Source organism: Hippichthys cyanospilos, chromosome 2 (genome assembly GCF_059441005.1).
Source record: "Hippichthys cyanospilos isolate Australia breed blue-spotted pipefish chromosome 2, RoL_Hcya_1.0, whole genome shotgun sequence".
Taxonomy (NCBI): domain Eukaryota; kingdom Metazoa; phylum Chordata; class Actinopteri; order Syngnathiformes; family Syngnathidae; genus Hippichthys; species Hippichthys cyanospilos.
In genome coordinates this window covers 31,404,390-31,428,018 of record NC_142370.1, presented here as the reverse complement: position 1 = coordinate 31,428,018, position 23,629 = coordinate 31,404,390, and the positions used below count along the sequence as shown (strand labels likewise).

Below are 23,629 nucleotides of genomic sequence, written 5' to 3'. Positions count from 1 at the left end.
TGTGGTTGCACCAATGCAAATGATAATAGTAATATGATAGTAGCAGTTGTCACTTTTTTTGGTTCCTTGCTTCTTCTCGCTGTCCGCTGGGAAGGGATATTTTTATATATATATATATATATATATATATATATATATATATATATATATATATATATATATATGGCTCATGTGTTTATGGCCTGCTCTTGTGTGTATTGTATAGAAATAAAATATAAATAGTGTCTCGCATTGAAAAATCTTTATTAAGACCTCATTTAAATGTCTTTGAAGCATAAGTATACAGAAATGGTTGCCACTGGCCTAATCTCCGCTTGCAGTTAATATCGTATATCAGTTAAATGAGAACCATTTTTCAAGAGAAGGAATAGGCTCAATAACACACGGATAATGTGGCAGTACTTCATGTTTGTTTACAAAGTCGGCTGTGCGGCTTGGATCTCAGGATCTGCAAAAAGCACAAAATAGTCCCTTGGTTAATATCAGTACAAAGGCGTTTGTTTAGCTGTTTTTTTTTTTTTTTTGGTCTGTTTTTTTAAATGAATGAATACATCGAATTATGTTTTAAGAAACACATTTTAGAAATAATGTCACTTACATATATTGTAGCCCCCATTTCTAAAGTACATAACAAAACTCCATAAATTTCACTGTAAATAACCATTACGCCCATGGTTTCCTCTTAGAACTTGATGCATGAAAGGCATTTTCCGGTTTGCATCGGACACTTTTATTTTCCCTTCACACTTCCGGTTTTGTTTATATAAAAGGTAGTTTGATTGTCTGTTGGCACGGAGCTTTGAACGGTATTTTTGTAAGAACGGTAGCCAGCAAGTTTCTCCCAAGAGGCAAAAGGTGTGTTCTCATTACCTGTTTAAATTTCACTTTATGTGCGTTTGATTACAATCGGAACAATGTTTTGAGTTTGTTTGTCCATGTTTGAATATTGTTTTCAGCTCTTACGGTGACCGTGATCCAGGTGCATGCAATTGTGGTGAAAGTGACAATGATGACAATGAAGGACAATGTCGCTCATCAATAAAAGATCAAAATCACCAGTAAAGCGTCAACCTTGATCGAAGGGGTCTGCTACATTTACTTTCAGGTATTGCGTAACATTACATAACAATTAGAAAAAATCCTACACTTTACAATGAGTATGATTTTATATCATGGTTAAGTGATGGTTGCAATCATGAATTTAAAAAACTGAAATAAAGCATTTTAATTTCCTACAGCAACAGTTAGTTGGACTTGGTGGATTTTGTATTGACTACTTACAAAGACATGTGTAAGCAACCTCCAAATACTTGTAAGTGCCTCCACAGGGGTTTCCAAACACGCCGTTGGTGGCTGCGATGGTACAGCTTCTTTTCCCATCGCACCTTTGGATCGAAAGAAATTTGTTTTGACTCTGTTACAAAAACAAATCATTACTTTGTGAACTCAGATTTTTTCAAAACTGTAACATAAGGGAAGCCATTTCTTAATGTTCCATTCAAAACTTTCAGTCAACAGCGAGTGAACAAATTTATTTAGAAAAGTATTGAAAAATAATGTTGTTAAATGTACTGATACTATCCCCAGAACATAAATTGATGCTTTTAAGAGGACAGACATTCAATTCCAGCTAGTTATTATTACCATTTTTTTTATATTTCCATGTGTTGGGTTGAAGAATTATTTATAAATAAATATTCATTTTTTTACTTCTAAAAATGGGTCAACAAGAGGACTATTCCTTTGAATGCCACAACTAAGTTTTGTAACAAAAGATAAAATGTCTAAAAAGAAGCTTGAGTGGCCAGGAAATCAACAGAACTAATTAGAAATGCCACACAGGAAGAAATTTGAAACGTGCAGACTATGAGACATGCTAACCATTTGCTCAATTTTCCATCCATTCTCAAAGCGTCATAAAAATGATCAATGTTTCAGTTTTGCACCCTTTATATTTTCCTACCTCACAAAGTTTTCATGACATCAGGCTGTAATTTCTTCCCAAATGTGCTATCATACCTGCTGGCGACAAGCTCAGTCGGGCGCAAGCAATCATCATTCTGTATCTGACTCTGAGGCCTTCCGTATGCGCATGTGGTCCGGTCTCTGCGTCCATAGTCGGCACCGTAGACGGAAATAACTTGTCCTCCGTCTGGCAACAAGATGAGCGAAAGATAATTGATAATAGAAAAGTGAGAAGTCAAAATCCAAATAAGTATTCAAGATCATTAATAATAACTACATAAAAAATATTATCCATAAAATAACATTTGTGAGGAAAAAGCCTTAATCTGGAAAAAAATCTTAATCCCACCGCAAAATAAGTGCGCCAGAGACCCCTCACACGCCACCACTGTAACTGTTTGGAGTAAATTAAAATCATTAGATATGAAATGGTGCACATTTTTACGTCACAATTTCACACAAGTGACGTACTTGCAGGCAAGCAGGTAAAATTGGTTTCCAAATATTTCAAGGTTCCGAGACAGGGGTCAGGAGTGCGTATAGAAACCGTGTTCAGGACACATGTTTTTTTCCCGTTGCATCTGCAAATGTAAAAAGTAAAAACAAATCACATATATATATATATCCAATTATGAACCTGCATGGTATGCATACCTTGTCCTTAGCCTGTCCTCTGTGCCTTGCTGAGCGCACTGCGTATTAGTGAGCTCACGTGAAGGTCTGCCCTCACTGCACACCTGTGTATTTGCACGACCATATAAGACCCCCTCCACGATGATGACTCCATCATCTGTCAAAGGAGACAGAAATGAGACTGGCAATGTAGAGCGCTCAAAATGATCTAACGGCAGTGCGAAGTACATCAAGTATTTACTATAAATGCAAGATTGTCTTTGAAAAGTTTTATGTCATTTCCAAGGCTGAAAGTTTACCGCAGTTTAGGCGATGGACGTGCAAAGGGTCCGAATCACAGGTGGTCACCTGCTCTGATGAATCAACAACTGCGAAAATCAAAATGAAAGATTGTTAAGGAAAGAAAAAAATGTACTTTCTATGTTGTACAGAAATTTTGATTGTCACCTGTTGTGAGGAGAAAACACGTTGCCATCAGCACTGAAAAACAAACATCAGTTTTGATAAAGCAGATGGATGAAAAGACCTAATACTTTTGAAAGTGGATCATTTTTGGTTTAGCCTTTTGTTACTGTTCTGCAAAAATAAGATTTATCTTAAGGGGATGGTGAGAAAGACATGTACATTGCTCACACCTTTAATGAGGTCAACTCAAAAATAAGGCTTTTTCTATATACACAAAAGCGGTCCTCAAACAGTGGGGGGTTGCAAGAAGACCCCAGGGAAAAAGATTTTATTTTTTTTGCCATATGAATTGTAATCACATCAGTTTTTCTTCTTTTTTTTTCCTGGCACTTTGATGCACTTTAAGCTATTTTTTTCAGATTTGGAATATGTTGTATCCTGTATAAAACCCTATGAAAAGTAAAGTTGATATTTTTTATCTTTATTTTATTAACATTAAAAAAAGAATACAGTTTTAAGTACTGTATAATCATGCAATTTTTATAGATAATCTTATTCATACACAGCACAGTGTAGATAGATACTGTAGATGGATAGATAGGTAGATAAGAATAAAGGATAGATAGATAGATAGATAGATAGATAGATAGATAGATAGATAGACAGATAGATAGATAGCAAGCTAGTTACTGTATATATAGCAATCTAGCTAGCGATAGAAATAGATAGATAGATAGATAGCAATCAAGCTAGTTACAGTATATATAGCAATCTAGCTAGCGATAGATAGATAGATAGCAATCAAGCTAGTTACTGTATATATAGCAATCTAGCTAGCGATAGAGATAGATAGATAGATAGCAATCAAGCTAGTTACTGTATATATAGCAATCTAGCTAGCGATAGAGATAGATAGATAGATAGATAGCAATCAAGCTAGTTACTGTATATATAGCAATCTAGCTAGCGATATAGATAGATAGGTAGGTAGGTAGACGGATGGAAGGTATGAAAAAGAATGAGATCAATAACATTTGCACCGTCTATTTTGACTCAGGCAAATTTTCATGAGCAATTCCCAAAGTCTGTTTCATGAAATACTCACACAGTGCTGAAGTGAGTCCGAAGCAGGAGGTCATGTTTGACACCGTCCAGTCTGTCGTGTAATCAATGAAGATTTGGGAAGATCACTTGTAGGCTTATTTATAATGGCTGCAAGATTCCACACAAAGGGCACAGCAAAAGCCACACCAACCAAGCTTTATCCCCACCCCCAAACGTTATATGTAACAGATATTTTTTTAATGATCTTTTGATTATTTTTTTCTTTCCCCATTTATCTTGGACTGGAAACAACTCTTTATCGTGTTATCAATTTAATAGTCATGTTTTGACATAAGGGTTTGACATGCGAGTTTGATACGCATGTTTGATATGCGTATTTGACAAGCACGTCTGATATGGAGGTCTGATATGCAGGTCTGATAAGCAGGTCTGATACGCTGGTGAAAAACCATCAGGCACCCTGATTTTCAAAAACATCGAGCACATTTGTGCAATTTTTGGAATAATTGTAAAATAGTGATTATACATTTTTTACAAAATATTACTGCTGGCAATAAAGAAAAGTTTTGCTGTGAGAATGAATGCATTGCTTGCAAAGAAAAAATGTTTTGTCTCAAGTAGGAGGAAGGCCGCTCAAGCCTGCCTGCTGGGGCGCTAACTGCAGACAGATGCCACGTCTGATGATGAGACCTTGGTCTGTAGTCCTTCTAACGTACATCGCTTTTCCAAAAGCACGCCCGTTTCATCAGAAAATGTGATTGCTAAGGGTGGTCCAACAATGAAGCGTTTCGGTGTTAGAGCTTGCCGAGTTGATGGAATTCCTCGAACGGATCGATCGAATCCCTTCTGAGGTCATGAGAAAGCATGATGTTCCATGTGTCTTTGACTGGACAGCTTTGAGCCTTTGCCTCTTGGTTGGAAGGCTCTCCATACTGTGATAGCTCTCTTCTGTTTGGCAGGAGTCACAAGGCCAACTGGGTCATATAGTCCTGACACCAGACTGAGAAGTTCTCTTCGTGTCAAAGTGTTTGAGGCCTAGGCTCTGATTTCCTCTTGGAGAAGGTCTTCACTCAGTCGCATCTTTTGCTTCCTCTGTGAGAAATTGATTCCATAGGCATGGAGTTGCTCTTTCTCAACTTTGTAGCCTAAGCCAAGCGCCTTTTTTTCCACAGTTGCTCATTTGGTTTGGTAAGTTCGTGGTCTTTTCCATTGTTCTTTCCTCTGTTTCTCTTCAAGATGGGAAAAAAGAGAGAGGTTACCAGTTTCGCACAGTTCCAGTTGAGCTAGCCAGTCTGCTGGTTTGTCTCCATTGTTAACTCTTGTGATTCCGTGTTCCTTCAGTTCTTTAGAGTCTACAGGTACAGTTCTTGGTCATCCAGCCAGACTGAGTTGTATATCTTTTTTATATCACCCAGGGTAGCACGTACTCCAACTCTGAATCTGGGAAGCACAACTCTAATCTGGTTGAGCACGTCATGGCCGTTCATCAGCAGGTCTTTCATACTCACGCATCTTTGACTGCTGTTCCAGGCGATTCTTACTGCAGTTGTACTGTTGAGTTGAGAGGCTGTTATTCCATTCGACTCATCTGGGGACAATTGGGACCCAAACCCATGCTAGGGACTGAGGCTCTTTTGCTGTTTTGGTATGGTCTCTGGCCTGCTGTGGAGTTTGCCAAGACAGGAGTTGTCTGTTGCGGAAAGACTTACACAAGGAAGTAAATTGGTTCCAGGAAGAGAGGGGTATTTACTGGAACACCTAACCTTATCAGATCAAGTGAGACTGATGCTATGTGCTGCTTGTCAAGTTCATTTGGTTATTGCAACAAGGATACAACAACTGCAACAACAATAGATTCAAGAGTTTTATTGTCTTAAGCATAGTAATGCCACACAATAAAATTCGTATTTTGTTCACTCCCCGAGCAGACTACATTCCACAATCGAGCAAATAATAATGTAGGCAATAAAACAAAAACAGTAATAGAGCAATAGGGGCAACAATAATGAACCACTAATGAATGAATGGACTTTCATTCTGAGCATATTATGGAGTAGATGTAGTGGAAAAACCTGTACACATATGAGGATAATAGTGCCATATATAGTGCAAAATGATGTATTTATCAGCTTTCCTGCACTGTCCAGGGTTTGTAAGGTCCATGTATGCATGCAGTAAAGTGACTGGTGATGAGGCTGATTAATATGTGAGTGATTTGTCCAGAATCCGGATGGCCTGTGGGTAGAAGATGTTTGCCAGCCTGGCAGTCCTGGCTGTCAGGCTCCAATAGGGTCTGCCTGATGGCAGCAGTTAAAACAGGTTGTGTTGTGGGTCAGTAGTGTCCCTGATGAGGTCGTGCCGCCTGGTGTGGTAATGTAGTAAATTGATGAATAGTTGTGTTTTGTGCGGCTCCGACTGCCGCCTTAGGTCTATGATCAGTTCTTTGGTCTTGTCTGTGTTGAGGTGGAGATTGTTGCTCCGACACAAGGTCTGCCACCTCTTTCCTAAATGCTGTCTCAACTCCACCAGTGATCAGCCCGATGACTGTAGTGATATCTGCGTTATGCTTAATTATGCTGGTGTTGTTATAGGAGGCGACAAAGTCATAGGTGAAGAGTGTGTAAAGCAAGGGACTCAGCACAGAGCCCTGGGGTGTCCCTGTGCGTGTGCAGGCCTCCCTTCTTTCCTTAGCTGCTTTCGGCTGCCTGCTGCTCAGTGTGTCCAAAGTCTGGGCTGCTGCGTCGTCTAGGCGTAACAGAAAGCCAAAGTTCGTGATGCTAAATGAAAATCGATGATGTACTTTACCGATGTTAAGAAGTCCCCCCTGCTGTTGCGTACAGTCGCGTGTGAGTGATGCACTGTATGTTGAATATGAACAATAAGGCAAAATTAAATAAAAAGGAGCGTCTGAGAGACTGAAACACAGACATCTGCTGCGGTGGGCGCCATCTTGGGGAAAAAAAAATAATCATTTGCAATTATGCAATAAACTTCAATATGATCAAAATTAAAACACTATATATCTATTTAGCTTTTAGGTGCCAGAGTTTATATAGTTTATATCACTGTTTGAAAAGATTGTATCTAGATCACGATCGTCAAACTAATTTTTATCCTGGACCACATTGTTATAGTTTCTGTCGGACGGCCAATAAATTTGAGGTTGATCGTCACGCATTAATACATTTTGAAATCAGAGGCTGCTAAAAACTGTTCAAAAGGGGTGGTGTTAACAGAAAAATGTGTTAAGGTTGAAGACAACTTGTAAATTTGGTATGCTAGCAAGAAACTACAAGTCTTGATGGGCATATTGCGGGCCACATAAAACTATGTGGCGGGCCGGGTCTGGCCCCCGGGCCTTGAGTTTGACAACCGTGCTCTAAATGCTGTGATATACAATGTTTTCAAACTAATTTTGGATGTTATCACCCACGGGCCACACAAAAGATGTGGCGGGCCGGATTTTGCCCCCGGGCCTTGAGTTTGACACCTGTGATCTCGTTTAAGGCATACTGTGCAAACATTGTTGCAATTTTGCTCCTTTGTCCTCTATAGGAGTCATTGTTTTCCACATTCAATGTTGCTGAAAGAAATCGTTACGCCAATCAATCAAGATGAAGGAACACAAAGCAGTGCCGAAAGCGAGGTGAGTTGCAAAACAGGAAAGGTAGAGGAAAGTTGCAACAGAGCAAGATGCTTGGCACTTGTGACATCAGGAAAGATTAAATCAGATTCGAATGGCAATATCTTTCAATCAAGTTATTTTAGTCGATTAAAAAATCCTGTCCACAAATGCACAGCTGACTATCATGAGTTTACAGACTCATTGTAACAGAGATTGAAAAGTTTCTTAATGTAGTTGCACCATTGCAAATTAGAATTACGATAACTACTTCCAATTAAATAACAATACTCATAAATTATACAAACTGTGCCGATCAAATTGGAGCTAGAGTGAATTGTGCAATATAATAAATACACCACTGGATATACAATTATATTAAATATATGATATACTGTATATTATATCATAAATAATAATAATCTCTTAAATCCTGAGCTACAAGACAAAGAACTTTAAATCCTTGAGAATAATTACAGTATCTAACAAGTGCTTTTTCTCTAAGTTGATAATAACTTCATCCACATTTAGTATTTTACCATTTCAACTTGTTACTCTAAGTGTCATTGCCCCACAGAGATATTAACGCTCTGAATAACAAAACAAGAACACACAGAAAATAATAGCACTGCGAAAAGATTCTTTTTACTTTATAATCTTTATTGTTCATATTTATTTAATATGCACCAATCAGAGCAGCACTCCCAATATTATAGTATACCAGGTATACAATGACAAAAAATGCATTCTGTTTTAAACAAATGTTGGGCGGCGCGTCGTCACGACTTGGCAACAACAGACTCAATGACAAACAAGTTGACATGCAAACTAAAGTCTAAGTTTTAGGAAATTTGCAGGAGTTTGGCATTCACTTATGGGAGTGTTTTTTAATTTTTTTTATTTTACAGCATAGACCAGTGTAAGATGAGCTTGAAGGTTTGGTGAATACTAAATGTATTTAGTTGAACTTACTTTAATGTTTACAAATAACAGGATAGCCATTTCACACAATCAGTCATCATCTAGTGCATTTATTTGGCAAAAATGTCAAACCAAATACAGTAACAAAAATATCCCAGATCTGTTTGCTTATGGACTATAAAAAGTTGTTTACATAAAAATGCACCAATTTGTGTTGGGATGTTGACACTGAAATGCAATGTCACGTCCTAAGCACAGGCTAAGTTGTTGCAAAATTGTTCCAAAATTTTTATATTGTAAAAATCACACACAGTTTTTCTCAGCAAAATTTATATAAAACCAAAAAGACAAGTAATACAAAAAATGTACAAATTCACAAAAATTAAGTTATACATTCATAGAACGATAATAGGACTGACAGCCATCTATTGTTGGAACATAGTATGAAATGAAAATATATTATTCAACAGAATTGCTGACTTGTTTTAAAAAATTGTATTCAAAACGAGCATTACGTTACGTCCGTTTGTTAAGCTGAAATTTGTTCCAGTGTTGAGCTTTGAAAATAAAAAAGTTTGCGAAGGAAGTTAAATGAACCTGGCATTTGCTTGTAGATGCCTTTTGCTGAGTTCTGTGAGACTTCATTGTTAACCTAGGATCAAAAAACAAAAAATATTTATTAAAAGGGGTACAAATAATGTAATAATTACACAACTTGCGTGAAGAGAAATATGGCTTCCACTATATTGACAAGAGAAGCTCACCATCATTAACATTGTGACCAAGTCATCAGTGGCGGCATTTTCCTCAAGTATGCGGTCAAGCGTCTCGATGTACCAGGAACCCGACTGAGTGTCCCTCCAGGAGACGTAACCTGTGTGGTGACAAAAACATTACAATGGTGTGGATTTCACTTTTTTTTTTTTTTTTCCCTGCTTCGTATGTTTGGGTACAGAGATGGGCTTTGCTTTTACGATGTGTAGTGTAATTTCGTATCTATGGCACTAGGTGGTGCCGTGGCACTCTTATTGTCAAAGTCTGCTGTGAAAACGCTGTCAACATTTTTGTCTAAATCAAATTAATGATTTCTCATTCAATCCTAAAGACATTTTTAATTTTTTTTTTTAAATTACTCATTCAATACCAGGGACATATTTTCAAGTTTTTTCAGAGTCCAGACATGAAATCCCAGATACTTAAGAATTATATGGAGACGTAAGTAGATTAAGGACATTAATTTTCAAATACTTAAGTATTAAATTGATACTTATGTATGTCGGATTGAATGTCTGGACTCCTAAAATAAAACATGAAAATAAAGCCCTTGGCATTGAATGAGTTAATAAGAGGTGAGACATTCAACCCCAAATACATAAATATATTTTAATAAAATGTGTATACACTTCTTGGGAATTCACTAAGTGAAGGTTATTTAGAAAAAAACAGCATACTATTTTATAACTTCTTTTTCAAGATAAAATATTTAAGGTATTGAAGTTAATTTTCCAGACCAATTTACAGTTATTATTCTAAAAGATTCAGTTGGTCAACAATGTTTCTGGTTTGAATAAGCATTGACAGAATTTTTATTTCAGGCACATTGATTAACTTGAAGCATTTTTTTTTTCAGATTCAGAATAAGTTGTACGCTAGTTAACATTTGCTGAAAATGTATTTCAATTTCAAATACTTATATAATTTTCATAGATAATGATCTCATTTAGAGTAAAACGTATGCTTTCGTTGGGGTAAAAAATAATTGAAATGCGCTGAACGAGACATATTGTGCCGATTCCGAACTCTGTCAAGCAGCGTACCCGGAAACGTAGAGTAGGACACAAGAATGTCACTCGGGGTGGGCAGCGTGGCGCCGGCGTCGGGTTCATCGGACGTGCTGAGCGAGTCGCTGCTGGACGACTCGGGGATGGCGTCCGTCTGGTCGTCGGCTCCGCCGCCGGACGCTTCCGCCTCGTCGGACGCCACCTCGAAGCCTCGATCTCTTTCACCTCCGCGGCACAAACAAAACTCCTGATATTAATACCGACGCTGTCAAAGGAAAGGGCATTGTCTGTTACGCTACCTCCTCCGCAGGCCTGGATGAAGAAGAGTTTTGGTTTCCCCTGCAGGGAGGGACAGTGCTTCCCGTTGAGGTAGTTGGTGATTTGCTGCACTGGAACATACTGGCCGTCCACTCCGTATACGGCGCCGGGGAAGCGATTGTGACTCACCTGCGCAGTCAGCCCACATTTATAGCACTAGCAGTTGGATATAACGAGTCAACCTGGTACAAAAGTGCTACACCTGCTATATTTGCTATAATACTAGCAATGGGTAAATGAAGCCTCATGAGCCATTTGGGATGGTGCAATTGGTTGAAAAAAAAATCATGGAAATGCTACAAATATCCACAGCGGGTTTAAAATTCAGAGGTGAACGTTCAATTGGTTTTGTGAATACGAATGCATCCTACCTCTGTCCCATGAGACAGAATGATGACCACGCAGCAGTCATAAGGGGAATGGTCCTTCTTTGATAAATCAGACAGCTCGTGTTTGATCCGCTGTGACATTGAGGGAACTGTTAAGAATCCCAACCGCTAGTTCAGCGACACGCAAGAAAAAAATGATGGTATTCTTACTCGTTGTTTGAGGTTTGTCTTCACATCCACGAGAAAACGGAGCGCTTTGAAACGTCTCTCCAACCTGTCGCAGTCGACGTTGGACCCCGTGCGATCACTCAGCTCGCTCTGTGGCTCAAAATCTATGTTGTTGATAATGAGGCAATGTCCGCACGGGCTGGCGTCCATTTTGTAGCTCTGGCGTGCCAGGGGAAATTTTGGTTACGAAAAAAAACTGAAAAATTGAGGTATTGTCATTCCACTAGCATTTAGGCAAAGAGAGCTATCTGTTTGGCCTAATCCCTAAACTGTTTGACAAAACAAAAGAACAAAATACTTATTGCCCCTTGGGCACATCATACATGATAAAAAAATGGCGCTTACCTGAAGGCTGTCCCGCCGTGTCCTGCCTTGCATGCGGGTTCGGACCCGCGTCTGCTCTCGTAGGTTCTCTGAATCTAGTTCTGAGGCAAAAGCATCCGCTCGTGTTGAGTTATTATGCCAACTATACAAACTTTGGATCTTTGGACAGTGACTTACGTGGAGGAGGAGTCTTTATTGGATGGATCGTGGCAGCCTTTACTTGTTTCTGGAAATCCACTGCAGAGGCTGCAAAACAAACAAGTTGAAGTGGGTTTTCAAACATATCGCCTAAAAGCAAGGGGTCAAGATTTAGAAGGCTCTAATTGTAGCGTATTATGATGTATTCATACAAAAGGCAGAGTTCCCACACATCTAACTAGGGCTGGGCAATATGGCCAAAAATTAATATCTTGATTTTCTTCAATCACTCTGGACAATAACGATTTTAATGGAAGAAATAAACCAAACAAACATTGATTTAAAGGCGTTTGATTTTTTTGATTGATTTCAAAATCCCGTGTAGTATATTTGAACAAAAATCATGATTTAAAATGATTTTTAATGTAGAATTAACATTCATAGCTTGTGCATAACTTGCTTAAAAGGACAGTGAATTTATTTAGGAAGTTTTAGCAGAAAAAAAATGTATCTTTGATAAAAATATCTAAATAAATGATTATAATGCACAAATAATATATTTAAAATATCATTCTACTTGCTGCCAACCTGTTTTCATGGTTCAGGTGGCTCGTGACCTGGTCATATGTGGCGTTCATAACTGTGATTGGTTGTTGCCTGAGCCTTCAGTACATGTCATCTCATTTCCAGTTGATAGCAAGTGGAAAAAAAATGTTTTAACGTAATATGAAATTAATGCATTCAATCCCAAAGATGTAATTTCACATTTTTATGGGTGAAAATATTTAATCACAGGTAAATGTTCTTTTTTTTTTTAACAAATATTTTCTAGTAATGATTGGCAAATGGAGCCTCAAGAACCACTTTTAGAGGGCTTAATTTTTTTCATCACTATTTTAAGTTAAGCTAAAAATTGTAGAAAAATGGCTATTACTAAAAAAGTTAAATATAGACATATACTGCTAAAAATTGCTAAATAAGTTGACTATTCCTTTAAATACCACTATAAAGTAGTTAGTACCTATTGTAAACATGTCTTGTAAACCACCCATCCGCTAACACAATTGGCATCACAATTTAAATGCACCTGAGAAATGTGCGCTTACAAAGTGGAAGAGTTCGGACAACAGGGTGAATGAGGAGGTTGGACATCGACCCCTGAGTCGCAGGTGCTCCACTTTGGAGGAGCTCCGCCAAATTGTGCTGCTCTGAATCCCGAAGACATTCCAGGAAAAGAGGGAAGGCCCGACTCCCACGGGTGGCAAGATCCCGCACCAGCTGCCTGGCTTGGTCACGTGTTGTTTCTGATCTCTGTTAAGATATATTGAATAACTTGAATACACAAAACACACATTTAATTTCGGTCTTTTGTTCATTTCTTTAGTGTTTAAAATTTGTAAAGCTGAGCTGTAGCCTATCTGAGCTTTTTATTCTATCGAATACTCACCAGAAAATGAGACCCACAGGGGCATAACTAAAACAGAAGCAATCTGTCATAAGATCATCATTTCTTAAGGTGTCGCTTTGGAATCGTTAATTTAGTTTTTTCCAATTTTTGTAACTTGAAGAGCCAAAAGTAGAGGAAACCATTTTGCTAATGAAATCCTAAGTCCCTACAGTGTAACGAAGAAAAATGTTCTTCCTTTGTTTTAAATAATTTGCAACTTTGCAGATTTAGAAAAAAATATAGCATATATCAGAAGCTTATGAGTAAAACATTTATTCTTAAGATATGTCGCAGGCTGCTTAAATTAAACGAAGGGAAGTAAATAGCCCCTGAGCCATAGTTTGGACACCATTGGCCTTGTAAAAATGAAAAGGCCCTGAGAACAGGAATGACAAAAATTGAAATAAAATATTGATTTGGACAAGTTTCTCGTTGAAATATTTGATTTGTCTCCATTGATATTCTACAATTAATAGGGGAATTACAATAACCCGCTGAAGTTCTCAGTGTGTATTAGCATGCCTATTTCAGAATGTTGGTGGAACAAAAACAAGTCCAAAACATGTCCAACAAGCTGAGATTCGAATCAAGCTCATCATCCATTTGTATATAATTTTAATTTTAACTTACTAATGTTCAAACTACAGTGCTCAATAAATACTACCTTTATTTTCTCGATCATGTCTTGCGTGAAAACCCCTTTTTGAAGCAGACGGTCATACAGAATAGATGGGTCCAAACTCGTGACAATATTTATCCTGTAGCGCTGAAGGATCTTTTTGTGAGCGTCCTCCATTCTCCATTAAGTACTAGACGACTGTCACAAAATAAGTGATATAAAAACAAACCGAAAACTATATATTTTTTACACCGCGTTGAGTCAACGAACGCGTCGACTTCCTGGATTGTTATTGTGAATGACGTCACATGTGTTTGTGCCAGCGTTCTTCTTCTACTACGTATTTTTCAGCAGATTTGACACGGTTTTGTACTTTACTGCCACCAATCAGTGACTTGTTTTAAATATTTTTTGTTTGTTACTACTTCTGTCTTAATTGATATTTTATAACAACCATTTTTTTCACATCATATCCGATTGTGTGTCCGATTTCGATATAGTTGTATAAGATGATTTAAATTAATCTTCGACAAGAAGGTGTTTCTATCGTGCATATGAAGCTTCGACAAACAAACTCCGTTTCAACACATCAAGTCGACGTGAATGTTCAACGAAATCATGCTAAGACTATTGCATATTATTGTAAAATACATGTACTTTCCGTGCATTTTGAGTACGGTCGATTCAAAGCGCTACTTCCTTGTTGACATCACACTGGGTTTTGATTGGTCAATTTGGAGAATACGTAAATTGCAAAAAAAAAGGTGCGCTTGGTTTCTCTTAAATGTAACATAGTCACCATCAAGCAAACGCGAAATAGTCAACATCCCAACACTACTTTCGATTTATGACTTTTTTTGTAGACGTATGCCCAGGAGGAACCAGGGCATGTTGCCGAACACACCTTGTGCTCGTCGTCCTCCAGCATCCACCAAGACCTCGACGAACATCAGCAGCACCTTTTCGAAAAATGTGGCGTTGTGCCAGTTGACTGCTTCTTCATGAGGTGCCCGAGTTTGTATTTGCAGCGAAACGGACCATTTTTGTAGCAACGCGATTAAAATGCTTCAACTGCAAAATATCTGTTTGTACATTCGGTAATAAACCGATATTGTAACATGGATATTGCGGTGTCGCATATGGTGACATTGTTTCTATGAAATCCATTTTTGCGGTCCTTCTTGCTGATGATATTTACATTAGATCATATGTACAGTAATCACGTGAGATTATTATTTATGACGCTGTAACGTCATTTGAAAACGTAGGATAAATGTCAACCCAATCACGTGTCAAACGCCTGTTGACATCCTGCCACGATTTCTCCTCGATTCTGTTCAAAACTACTCAGCCAAACAGAAACATTGAAATAAATGAAAATGCGTATTATTAAGCGTGCTGATGAAATTCAGACAGTTCAATCGGTTAAAATGTGTTCCTGTAACAGATAAAATAGTTAAGCATTTTGATGGTAATTGTATTGATGTGAACGGAGAAAAGACGACCAAAAATCTATATAAATATTTTTTTTGCATACTGCTACCAACACCCTAGCAAATAATCACAATATGACGTGGCGTGCAATGAAATCTAGTATGACACTCCACACTCTACAATATCTCCTGACTTATGTGTTAGAACATCCTGAAATGCAACAGTTGACGGTGACAGGTCCTCTTATGTTGTTAAGGTAACAGAGATGGCAGAATTAAGGATGTCTCTGCCATTGGCTGTCATGGTGGTCATCACTGTGCTAAAGCTAGGAGCGACCCACACTGGACCAGAGATGGACCCGTACAAAACCTTGGGTGTCACAAGAGCTGCAAGCCAGGCGGAGATTAAGAAAGTTTACAAGCGCCTTGCTCGGGAATGGTGAGTATTTTGAACGCAGAAGCAGCATCGGCTTGCTAAAAGTTATGTAAGAAATATCTTCTTTTCAAGGCATCCTGACAAAAACAAAAATCCGGGAGCTGAGGACATGTTTATCAGGATCACCAAATCGTATGAGGTTAGTAATGTGGTGAAGTTAAAGGAACATTTTTTGGGGGTAATATGCTCACAAATGGTTCCATAATACCACGATTCTTTAACATATTACTACTTATATCACCCATTAGAAGCTAATCAACAGAGTGGGAGTGGTGAGGGAGTTGACACACATGTTACCCAATTAAAAAAAGAAAGAAATTTTCTTGCAGTTCTGGTCTCAAATGGGCCGCGGATTGCTATGAGGCTGTGAACAGATAATCTGGGACCCCTCTCTACTCTATTTGTTATACATTTTATGCTTGCACTTTTCAGTGTATTTTAATCATTGTATTTTAACTCACACAATCCCAAATACTTTTTGGGATTTGGGTTTTTTTACACATTTTTTTCAAACGTTTGGCAAAAGAAGGGTCTAAAAATGGCTTGTACTAGATGAATTGCCTCCTCTATTGTTATTTTAATATCTTACATACTCAAGTAATCAGTAAGTAGTCAATTATTTAAAAAAACAAGTACAGTACTATGGCATTTTATTACACTTATTATAACTAGTAAGTTGTAATTTAGTACTTAAATACCTAAATAATCAATTATTCAGTAGTATTTGATTATTTGAGTAATAACATTAATATTCATTTTTAGAGCCTCAAAACTAATGAATAATTTAAAACAAAACGGTTCTCAACAGTCATTGCTATATCTTACGTTGAGTTCCACGTTTTACCCACTGTCTAGATTCTATCAAGCGAGGACAAACGTGCCAACTACGACCGCTACGGACAGACAGATGATACCCAGCCATATGGCGGCGGGCGCTATAGTGCTCACCGCCGCGACAACTTCAACTTTGAAGAGTCCTTCTTCAACTTCCCGTTCAACAGCAAGAGCCACCGGGACTTTTCCGACAGCAAGTACTCGTTGCACTTTAACCAGTACGTCAATGACGTGGTACCCGACAGCTTCAGAAGACCGTACCTGATCAAGATCACCTCCGACTGGTGCTTCAACTGCATCCACATTGAGCCCGTGTGGAAAGAGGTGGTGCAGGAAATGGAGACGCTAGGTTTGGAATGGATCAATTATTTTCCACTTGCGAGATTTGAAGGTAGATGCTAAAAGTCCGAGGGCGTCCATCTCGTCTGCGCAGGTGTCGGAATCGGCGTGGTGGATGTTGGCTACGAGAGAAGGTTAGCCAATCATCTCGGTGCTCACCGCACGCCATCTATACTCGGAGTCATTAATGGCAAAGTGACATTCTTCCATTACGCCGTAGCAAAGGAGCACCTGAAGCAGTTTGTGGAAGATCTTCTTCCGCAAAGACTTGTGGAGTGGGTAAGTATCTCAATTTGGACTACTCGTGGACAACAACGCAAATTCAAATGAATTCAAATCAGAATTTTATCCTGTCAGGTCAGCGACAAGAATGACAAGCAATTCTTGAACAGTTGGCATGAAGTCAACAAGCCTCACGTGCTCCTGTTCGACCAAGTGTCTGTCGTCCCCTTGCTTTACAAAGTGAGCCATGGAGAAAAGTCACGATTGTGTTGACATGCCAAAGGTGTTTGCCGGTTTTAATGTCTCGCTTTTCATAGCTGACAGCTTTCGCGTACAAGGACTACATACAGTTTGGCTATGTGGACCAGGGTCTTTCAGAGACGGTCAATCTGCAGAGACAGTTTAATATCAACACCTATGCCCCGACTATGCTGGTTTTCAAAGAGAACACCGATAACCCCGCTGACATCATACAGGTGAATCAGGGTAATCAGGTGGCTAAGAAAAGAAAAAAAGGGGAGTCTAAAAAAAAAACCCAATATACAATACAACTCTCATTGTTCTTTGCAGACTAAAGGAATGAAAAAGCAGATTATCGACGAATTTGTGGCAAACAACAAATTTCTCCTGGCGCCGAGGCTGGTGAATCAGAAGCTCTTTGATGAGCTCTGTCCTGTCAAGCAGTTCCACAGACGAAGGAAGTAAGGAAGCCGACATTTTTCCGCACCCTCAAACTACATCATCGGTGTACTTTAATCTTCGCTGTTTGTCCTCCCGTCAGATACTGTGTGCTGCTGATTACAGGCAACGATGAGAGCTTTCTGTCGGGGAACCAAGCATTTCTGTCTTTCGCCTCGAGCAACACCAAGGAAGTTGTGAGATTTGCATATGTTTACCAGCAGCTTCAGCAACCGCTTTGTAACATCCTGATGACCAGCAAGGACAGCGCACAGACGCCACTGCCATCGCAGGTATTATACAGTATAAAGGATTCAAGGCTTGATACTTACAAATAATGATAACAAATTAAAACAAATAAATAAAGCAAATAATAATTAAAACAAATTCAGTCAAAGACATGGTAAAAACTTGGCACACAGCTAATTTTCTGTCATTTCAAACCCAATTTATTCCAATTTTTTACCAATCGGATTTTTCAAAATTGTTCTCAATTGACAGTCGAGAAACAATGCCCTCTCGCGGTAGGATGGGAAAATGCTTGATTTGACTTGTAGTACAAAAAAAGTGATCGAATTTATATCGCCGAGGATCAGCTTAATTAATCGTGGAAGCCAGATCGTGATCGCGATTAAAATTCGGTTAATTGTGCAGCCCTAGTATGTATTTGTCTATGGCCATTCTACAGGTGGTGATCCTGGAGAGGCGTAATGCTGCCGGGAAAGCTTTTTACAAGCCAGTGACTCCTTGGAATGGCAGTGAAGAGGACAAGCAGCGACTTGTGGAGGAGTTGGAACGACTCCAGAAGGACCCGTCCATTCTCATCCACGATGCCATGCTGCCTGAGCTCAATAATGAGTTTGCATCTGTATGCTAATAGGCCAAAAAAAATAGTTTGGCTGCCCAAATCAGCCGAAAATGTGAAATCTGTTGGAAGTTTTTGGTTAATTACCTGAGAACTGACTAGTATTATCTTTCTGTAGATGTTTGTTATCCAATGGATCTATGCATTTTATGATTACCTCTCTGAAGTCATCGATGACATTCTGCACAACAACTGGTGGGTTTAAGATTCAACAAGCTTTTAAAGATGGTCTGGCAGTGACAGTTTGACGGGATGCATTGCCAAATAACAGGCGCCTCATGAAGCACTTCTGAAATATTTTTTTACTCCTCTAGATGGCACTCTTTGTGTGCACTCTGGGTGTGTCTGCTGAATGGACAGAAAATCGCATCCCACTCTAATATCAATTTTAAAAACAAAAACACCTATTAGAGCTAAACATTGCTTTACGTATGAGCTATGAAAATCTAGTATTGATTACTGATTGACTACTTTTGATATTTTGTTCCTCTAGATGGCACTCTTGGTTTAACGATGCAAAGGAACCGTAATGCGTTTCCATTGCAAGCGAGAGCACCCTCTAAAGGACTGAAGAAAAAATACAAGTGCTTCATGAGGCTTCATTTTTCCATCGCTGGCCACCATATCAATACAAATAGAATAATCATCTGTATTTTATGTTTGTGTTAAAAAATTGTTTATGTTAATTTGAGTCCGGTGATTTGCAGGCGGGAGATGATGCCTTTGCTGTCCCTCATCTTTTCTGCCTTATTCATCTTGTTTGGCACTGTGGTTGTCCAAGCATTCAGGTGAGCATTTTTTTTTTTTTAATGTTCCCACATTGACTTTTATCACGCGCCCCTCTAATGAATCTCCCTTCACTTGACTTTTGTTTTAAGTGATTCAAGTGAGGAAAACTCCCCAAAACCAAAAGCAAAAGATGGAACCAAAACAGAAAATGGGTCACCAGACACTGGCGGTCCTTCAAGGTAGTATTACTTCATTTGTATTTAATATTCAAAACGATTACAATATGACCATTAACTATGGCTACCATCTTAGTCGGCCTCCCAAGAAGAACTTTGTGGAGGTGACCGAGTTGACGGACATCACCTACATAAGCAACCTGGTGAGGCTGAGGCCTGGACACATGAACATTGTTCTGGTGCTCACGGATGCCTCCAAGAACATTCTGCTCAGCAAATTTGCCAAAGAGGTCTACTCATTCACGGGGTATGTTTCATTACCGGTCCATTTATTGACCATGTTGTTAGCTGATCACTTGTGTATGAAGAAAAACATCTCAATAAAAGAAAGAACCTTAAGGGGTTAAAGCGCTGTCTCAAACTCCAGTCCTTGAGGGCCACAATCCTGCATGTTTTCCATGCTTTTGTCTTAAACACACCTGATTAAAACCTTAGTAATGGACAAACGAAGCCTCGTTGAAACACTTGTGATGTTTTTGTGTCCTCTCGATCAGTGGTCCCTGGTCAATGCCTTAGATTTATATGGCGGACCAGGGACTCTAAAAACCACATCATCCTTCTCACTATGTATGTAATATCAACAGTGGCCAGAGGTGGCGACAAAAAAACAAAGATCAAGGACAACGTATGAAAATTCAAACGTGTGAATTGTTAAATTAAATCATCTCCAAAACATTATTTCGGGTGCAGCCCAAGCGGCCCAGTAGCTGTTGAGCCCAACCGTGGGTTGGGGACCATTGCCCTAGATTACACAAAAGTTTCTAAAGGGCTGATTTTTTTTTTTTAATCACTCACGAGGCTTCATTTTCTCATCCCTCATTTATATGAAGTACTCAATTTTCATTTTTTAGACATATAAGGACACTTGTCCCCAAAAAATTGACTTTTTATTCTTGTCCGTCTCACTGATCATGCCGTTCGATTCTTTGAAATGTTCCAGGAGTCTGACGCTGCATTTCTCCTTCCTGAACACGGACAAGCACGGCGAGTGGATGCGCACGCTGCTAGAAAGCGCGCAGGACGCGGCGCACATCCACGCGTGCGAGGACGACGAAGTCAACGCCGACATGGACTACACCGGCCACGTGCTGGCACTCAACGGCCACAAAAAGTACTTCTGTGTGTTCAAGCCGGTTTACACCGGGGAAGAGCCGGACGGCAAAACGACGGAGGACGAAGCCAGCGGGTCGGCGAGGAGGAGTCGGGCAACTTGGCGTGACGATCGCCCTCCGCGCAAATGGGCCCGCTCCCGTAGCACGTCCAGCCTCCAGATCCACCACAAGCTGGACCGCTTGGGCTTGTGGATGGAACGGCTCATGGAGGGCACCTTGCCCCGTTACTACATCCCCGCCTGGCCCGGACTCCACAAAATTACCCCCAGTAAATAGATGGAGGCAAGTGAGGGCTTCACCTTGAAAAGCTTGCTTTCATGTCCAGTTGTTTTGTCTCCTGCCTTTTGCAGGGGTGTCCAAACTTTTTTTTTTTTTTGCAAGGGAAGCACAGAGAAAAAATGGACGATGCAAGGGCAGCTTTGACAACTATCCATCCATTTTCTAGAGACACTTATACTCACAAGGGTCGCAGACCTGCTGGTGCCGATCCCAGCTGACTATGGGCAGTAGGTAGCGGACACCCTTAACTGGCTGCCAGCCAATCACAGGGCACAAAGAGATGAACAACCGTCCATGCGCCCAATCACACCTAAGTACAATTTAGTGTGTCCAATACACCTGCCATGCATGTTTTTGGAGTGTAGAAGGAAGCCAGAGTGCACGGAGAGAACCCATGCAGGCTCGGGGAGAACATGCAAACTCCACACAGTAAGGCTGGAGCGAGGTGGATTTGAACTTGGGTCCCTGAACTGTGAGGCAGACGTGACATTTCACCTTTAATTGAGAAAACTCAACGCCATTTAACACTGCTAAATAATAGGGTGAGAAAATAAGGGTTAGGATTATGTAAACATGTAGAAAACATTGCCCCCTGGTGGTAGCGCTTGATTTGACTTGAAATCAAAAAAAGGTGCTTGACTTTTTAAATGTTATCGCCGTGGATCATTTAATTGTGGCAGCCAATAACGCAATCGCCATTAAAACTCGATTAATTGTGCAGCCCTAGGAGTTCATAATTAGGTTATCGTAATGATTTTTTATGGTTTCATGGTTTTCTAAATTTCTAATTGAATGTGTTTGTTATAGAAACAAAACATTCATTTGTATGAAAACTTATTGGAACCTGGAGGTGATAAGCAAAAAGTCAAGTTCTTGGTCATCTTTGTTTGTCAAATCAACTTTTCCTATGGAAATGACTCTAAATGATATTAATTCATTCACCAGAAGTCATTTTTGAGAATTTTGACATCTTCAATAGCCACATGATATTGTGTCCAATGTTTATAGGTACACCGAATCTACCAAATGAAAGCATAGACTTGATCCTGTTTTATTTTTAATTAGCAGCTGAAAAAGGAAGTTTTAACACATATGTAGACCTAAATTTCAATTTTGTTGTATCTGTAGCATTAGAATGACTTCATGACCAATGACAGGATTTTGTGACGTCATCTCATGGCAGAGCGCCAAATGCACACTCTGAGGTCAAGTCTTTGCTCACAACCTTGAGTGAAAAAAAAAAATGTCCACCTGGCGGCTGTTAACTTGAAAACCACATCAGTTGGGTCATTTGTAAGTCAAGATGCCACCATATATTTCTGCGAGGAACGTGGACCCCAAATGGCTCCCGGGCTGCAGTTTGGACACCCCTGCAGGCTTGTTGTTAATTCAGGCATGTTGTTTTCCCCTTGTGAAGATTGAGACCAGGTTGTCCCCTCAGACTTCACCCATCATATGGGCACACTATCAATTTTAATGCATGTTTTGTCCTCTGTTTATATGTATGATGACCGGTTTGTGCAATATTGCGTATTACTGTTGTGTTGTGACCTTTCCACTGGACCTCAGCATACTTTTGCTTGGAGATAGAAACACTGTTTTATGGAGTCCATATTGTTTTGGATTTCCGGCAACCAAAACCTATAAGTAGCTTCATGTAGCCCAATGAAATGTTGAAGTTACGTTGTGCTTGTTTGTTTCATTTTTTCCTCCCTCTGGCACTGTGAATTCTCAAGATTTATCTTAAGATAGTAAAAAAAAAAAAAAATATTTGTTGTATGTTTACAAGTTTGAGTGAATCGTATAAATGTAATTGCTGCTCGATGTGAGAGTCAAGATTTTTTGTGTGCGTGTGTGTGACCTTTTTTGCAACATGGTGGGGACCAAATCCAGGACTTGAGAGTCAAGATTTTTGTGTGTGTGACCTTTTTTGCAACATGGTGGGGACCAAATCCAGGACTTTACTTCTTTCTGGGGACCTCTTGCACTTTTGCAGACCATTTTGATGAACCCCATTAGTTTGGACCTCTTTTTTGAGGTTCAAGACTTGCTTTTGGAGTATGGGTTTGAAATCTTTAGTGATGTTTAAGGATATGTGTGGCGAGGAAATGAATTATGTCAGTGGGACGTCCCCATTATGATAGGAAAATCCTTGTGTGTGTGCAGGGGGGTGGAAGGGGAACTTTGAAGAGCTTGATGCTTTCAGTTGATGAACAGTATCAGTCAAAAGTTTAGAAACAGGTCAGGAAATTCAACCTATCAAAAGATGCCTGCTTTGAAGAATCTGAATTATAAATCCTTTTGTTGATATTAATGTTTTTTTTATTTACCAAATAAGCATCGATAATTCTTCCTAATGTCATTGACTTAATAATAAACACTTCATGACATTTTTAAACTGAATTGAAGGGCAAAATGAAGCCTCATGAACCACTTATCACTTTTTTTTTCAGTGCTCTAGATCAGGGATCCCCATCCACCGGTCCGCGGCCCGGTACCGGTCCCTGGATCAACTAGAACTGGCCCACATTCGCGTCACCAGAAATAAAAATGATTTGAAACTGATTTAGTTTATCCTTAACAGTTCATTGACTTGTGCTTTGTTTGGCTTGAGTTTAGTTTTTTGGCGCCGCCTCTGGCCACTGTAGATATTACATATTATAGTGAGGAA

At 39.3% G+C, this 23,629-nt stretch overlaps 3 protein-coding genes across 4 annotated transcripts; 1 reads left to right on the top strand and 2 right to left on the bottom strand.

The window, feature by feature from the left end:
• Positions 1–226: 226 nt before the first annotated feature.
• On the bottom strand, positions 227–4,241 carry LOC148428255 (L-rhamnose-binding lectin SML-like). Of its 2 annotated transcripts, XM_088406075.1 has the most exons (9): positions 4,109–4,241; positions 3,046–3,078; positions 2,898–2,966; positions 2,620–2,755; positions 2,437–2,546; positions 2,315–2,359; positions 2,020–2,152; positions 1,282–1,385; positions 227–448 (listed from the first exon to the last, which is right to left on the bottom strand). In XM_088406075.1, exons 1-9 carry the CDS (start codon positions 4,140–4,142, stop codon positions 414–416), a joined length of 699 nt encoding a protein of 232 aa, XP_088262201.1. In that variant the 5' UTR covers positions 4,143–4,241; the 3' UTR covers positions 227–413. The 2 variants fall into 2 exon arrangements, with proteins under 2 accessions (XP_088262201.1, XP_088262212.1); XM_088406086.1 differs by lacking the exon at positions 227–448 and having other exon boundaries at positions 1,274–1,385.
• Positions 773–22,782, top strand: LOC148428253 (dnaJ homolog subfamily C member 16-like). The gene is made up of 18 exons (XM_088406038.1): positions 773–855; positions 957–1,105; positions 7,624–7,714; positions 14,659–14,801; positions 15,486–15,667; positions 15,737–15,803; positions 16,520–16,847; positions 16,932–17,116; positions 17,195–17,299; positions 17,377–17,535; positions 17,630–17,760; positions 17,841–18,030; positions 18,426–18,605; positions 18,721–18,797; positions 19,310–19,390; positions 19,481–19,570; positions 19,644–19,814; positions 20,508–22,782. The coding sequence occupies exons 5-18, from the start codon at positions 15,495–15,497 to the stop codon at positions 20,953–20,955; spliced, it is 2,385 nt and encodes a 794-aa protein (XP_088262164.1). The 5' UTR covers positions 773–855; positions 957–1,105; positions 7,624–7,714; positions 14,659–14,801; positions 15,486–15,494; the 3' UTR covers positions 20,956–22,782.
• Positions 8,706–14,487, bottom strand: casp9 (caspase 9, apoptosis-related cysteine peptidase). The gene is made up of 10 exons (XM_088406060.1): positions 13,841–14,487; positions 12,836–13,040; positions 11,769–11,837; positions 11,613–11,692; positions 11,250–11,426; positions 11,082–11,171; positions 10,692–10,839; positions 10,429–10,617; positions 9,376–9,485; positions 8,706–9,263 (listed from the first exon to the last, which is right to left on the bottom strand). Exons 1-10 carry the CDS (start codon positions 13,970–13,972, stop codon positions 9,141–9,143), a joined length of 1,323 nt encoding a protein of 440 aa, XP_088262186.1. The 5' UTR covers positions 13,973–14,487; the 3' UTR covers positions 8,706–9,140.
• Positions 22,783–23,629: the final 847 nt, after the last annotated feature.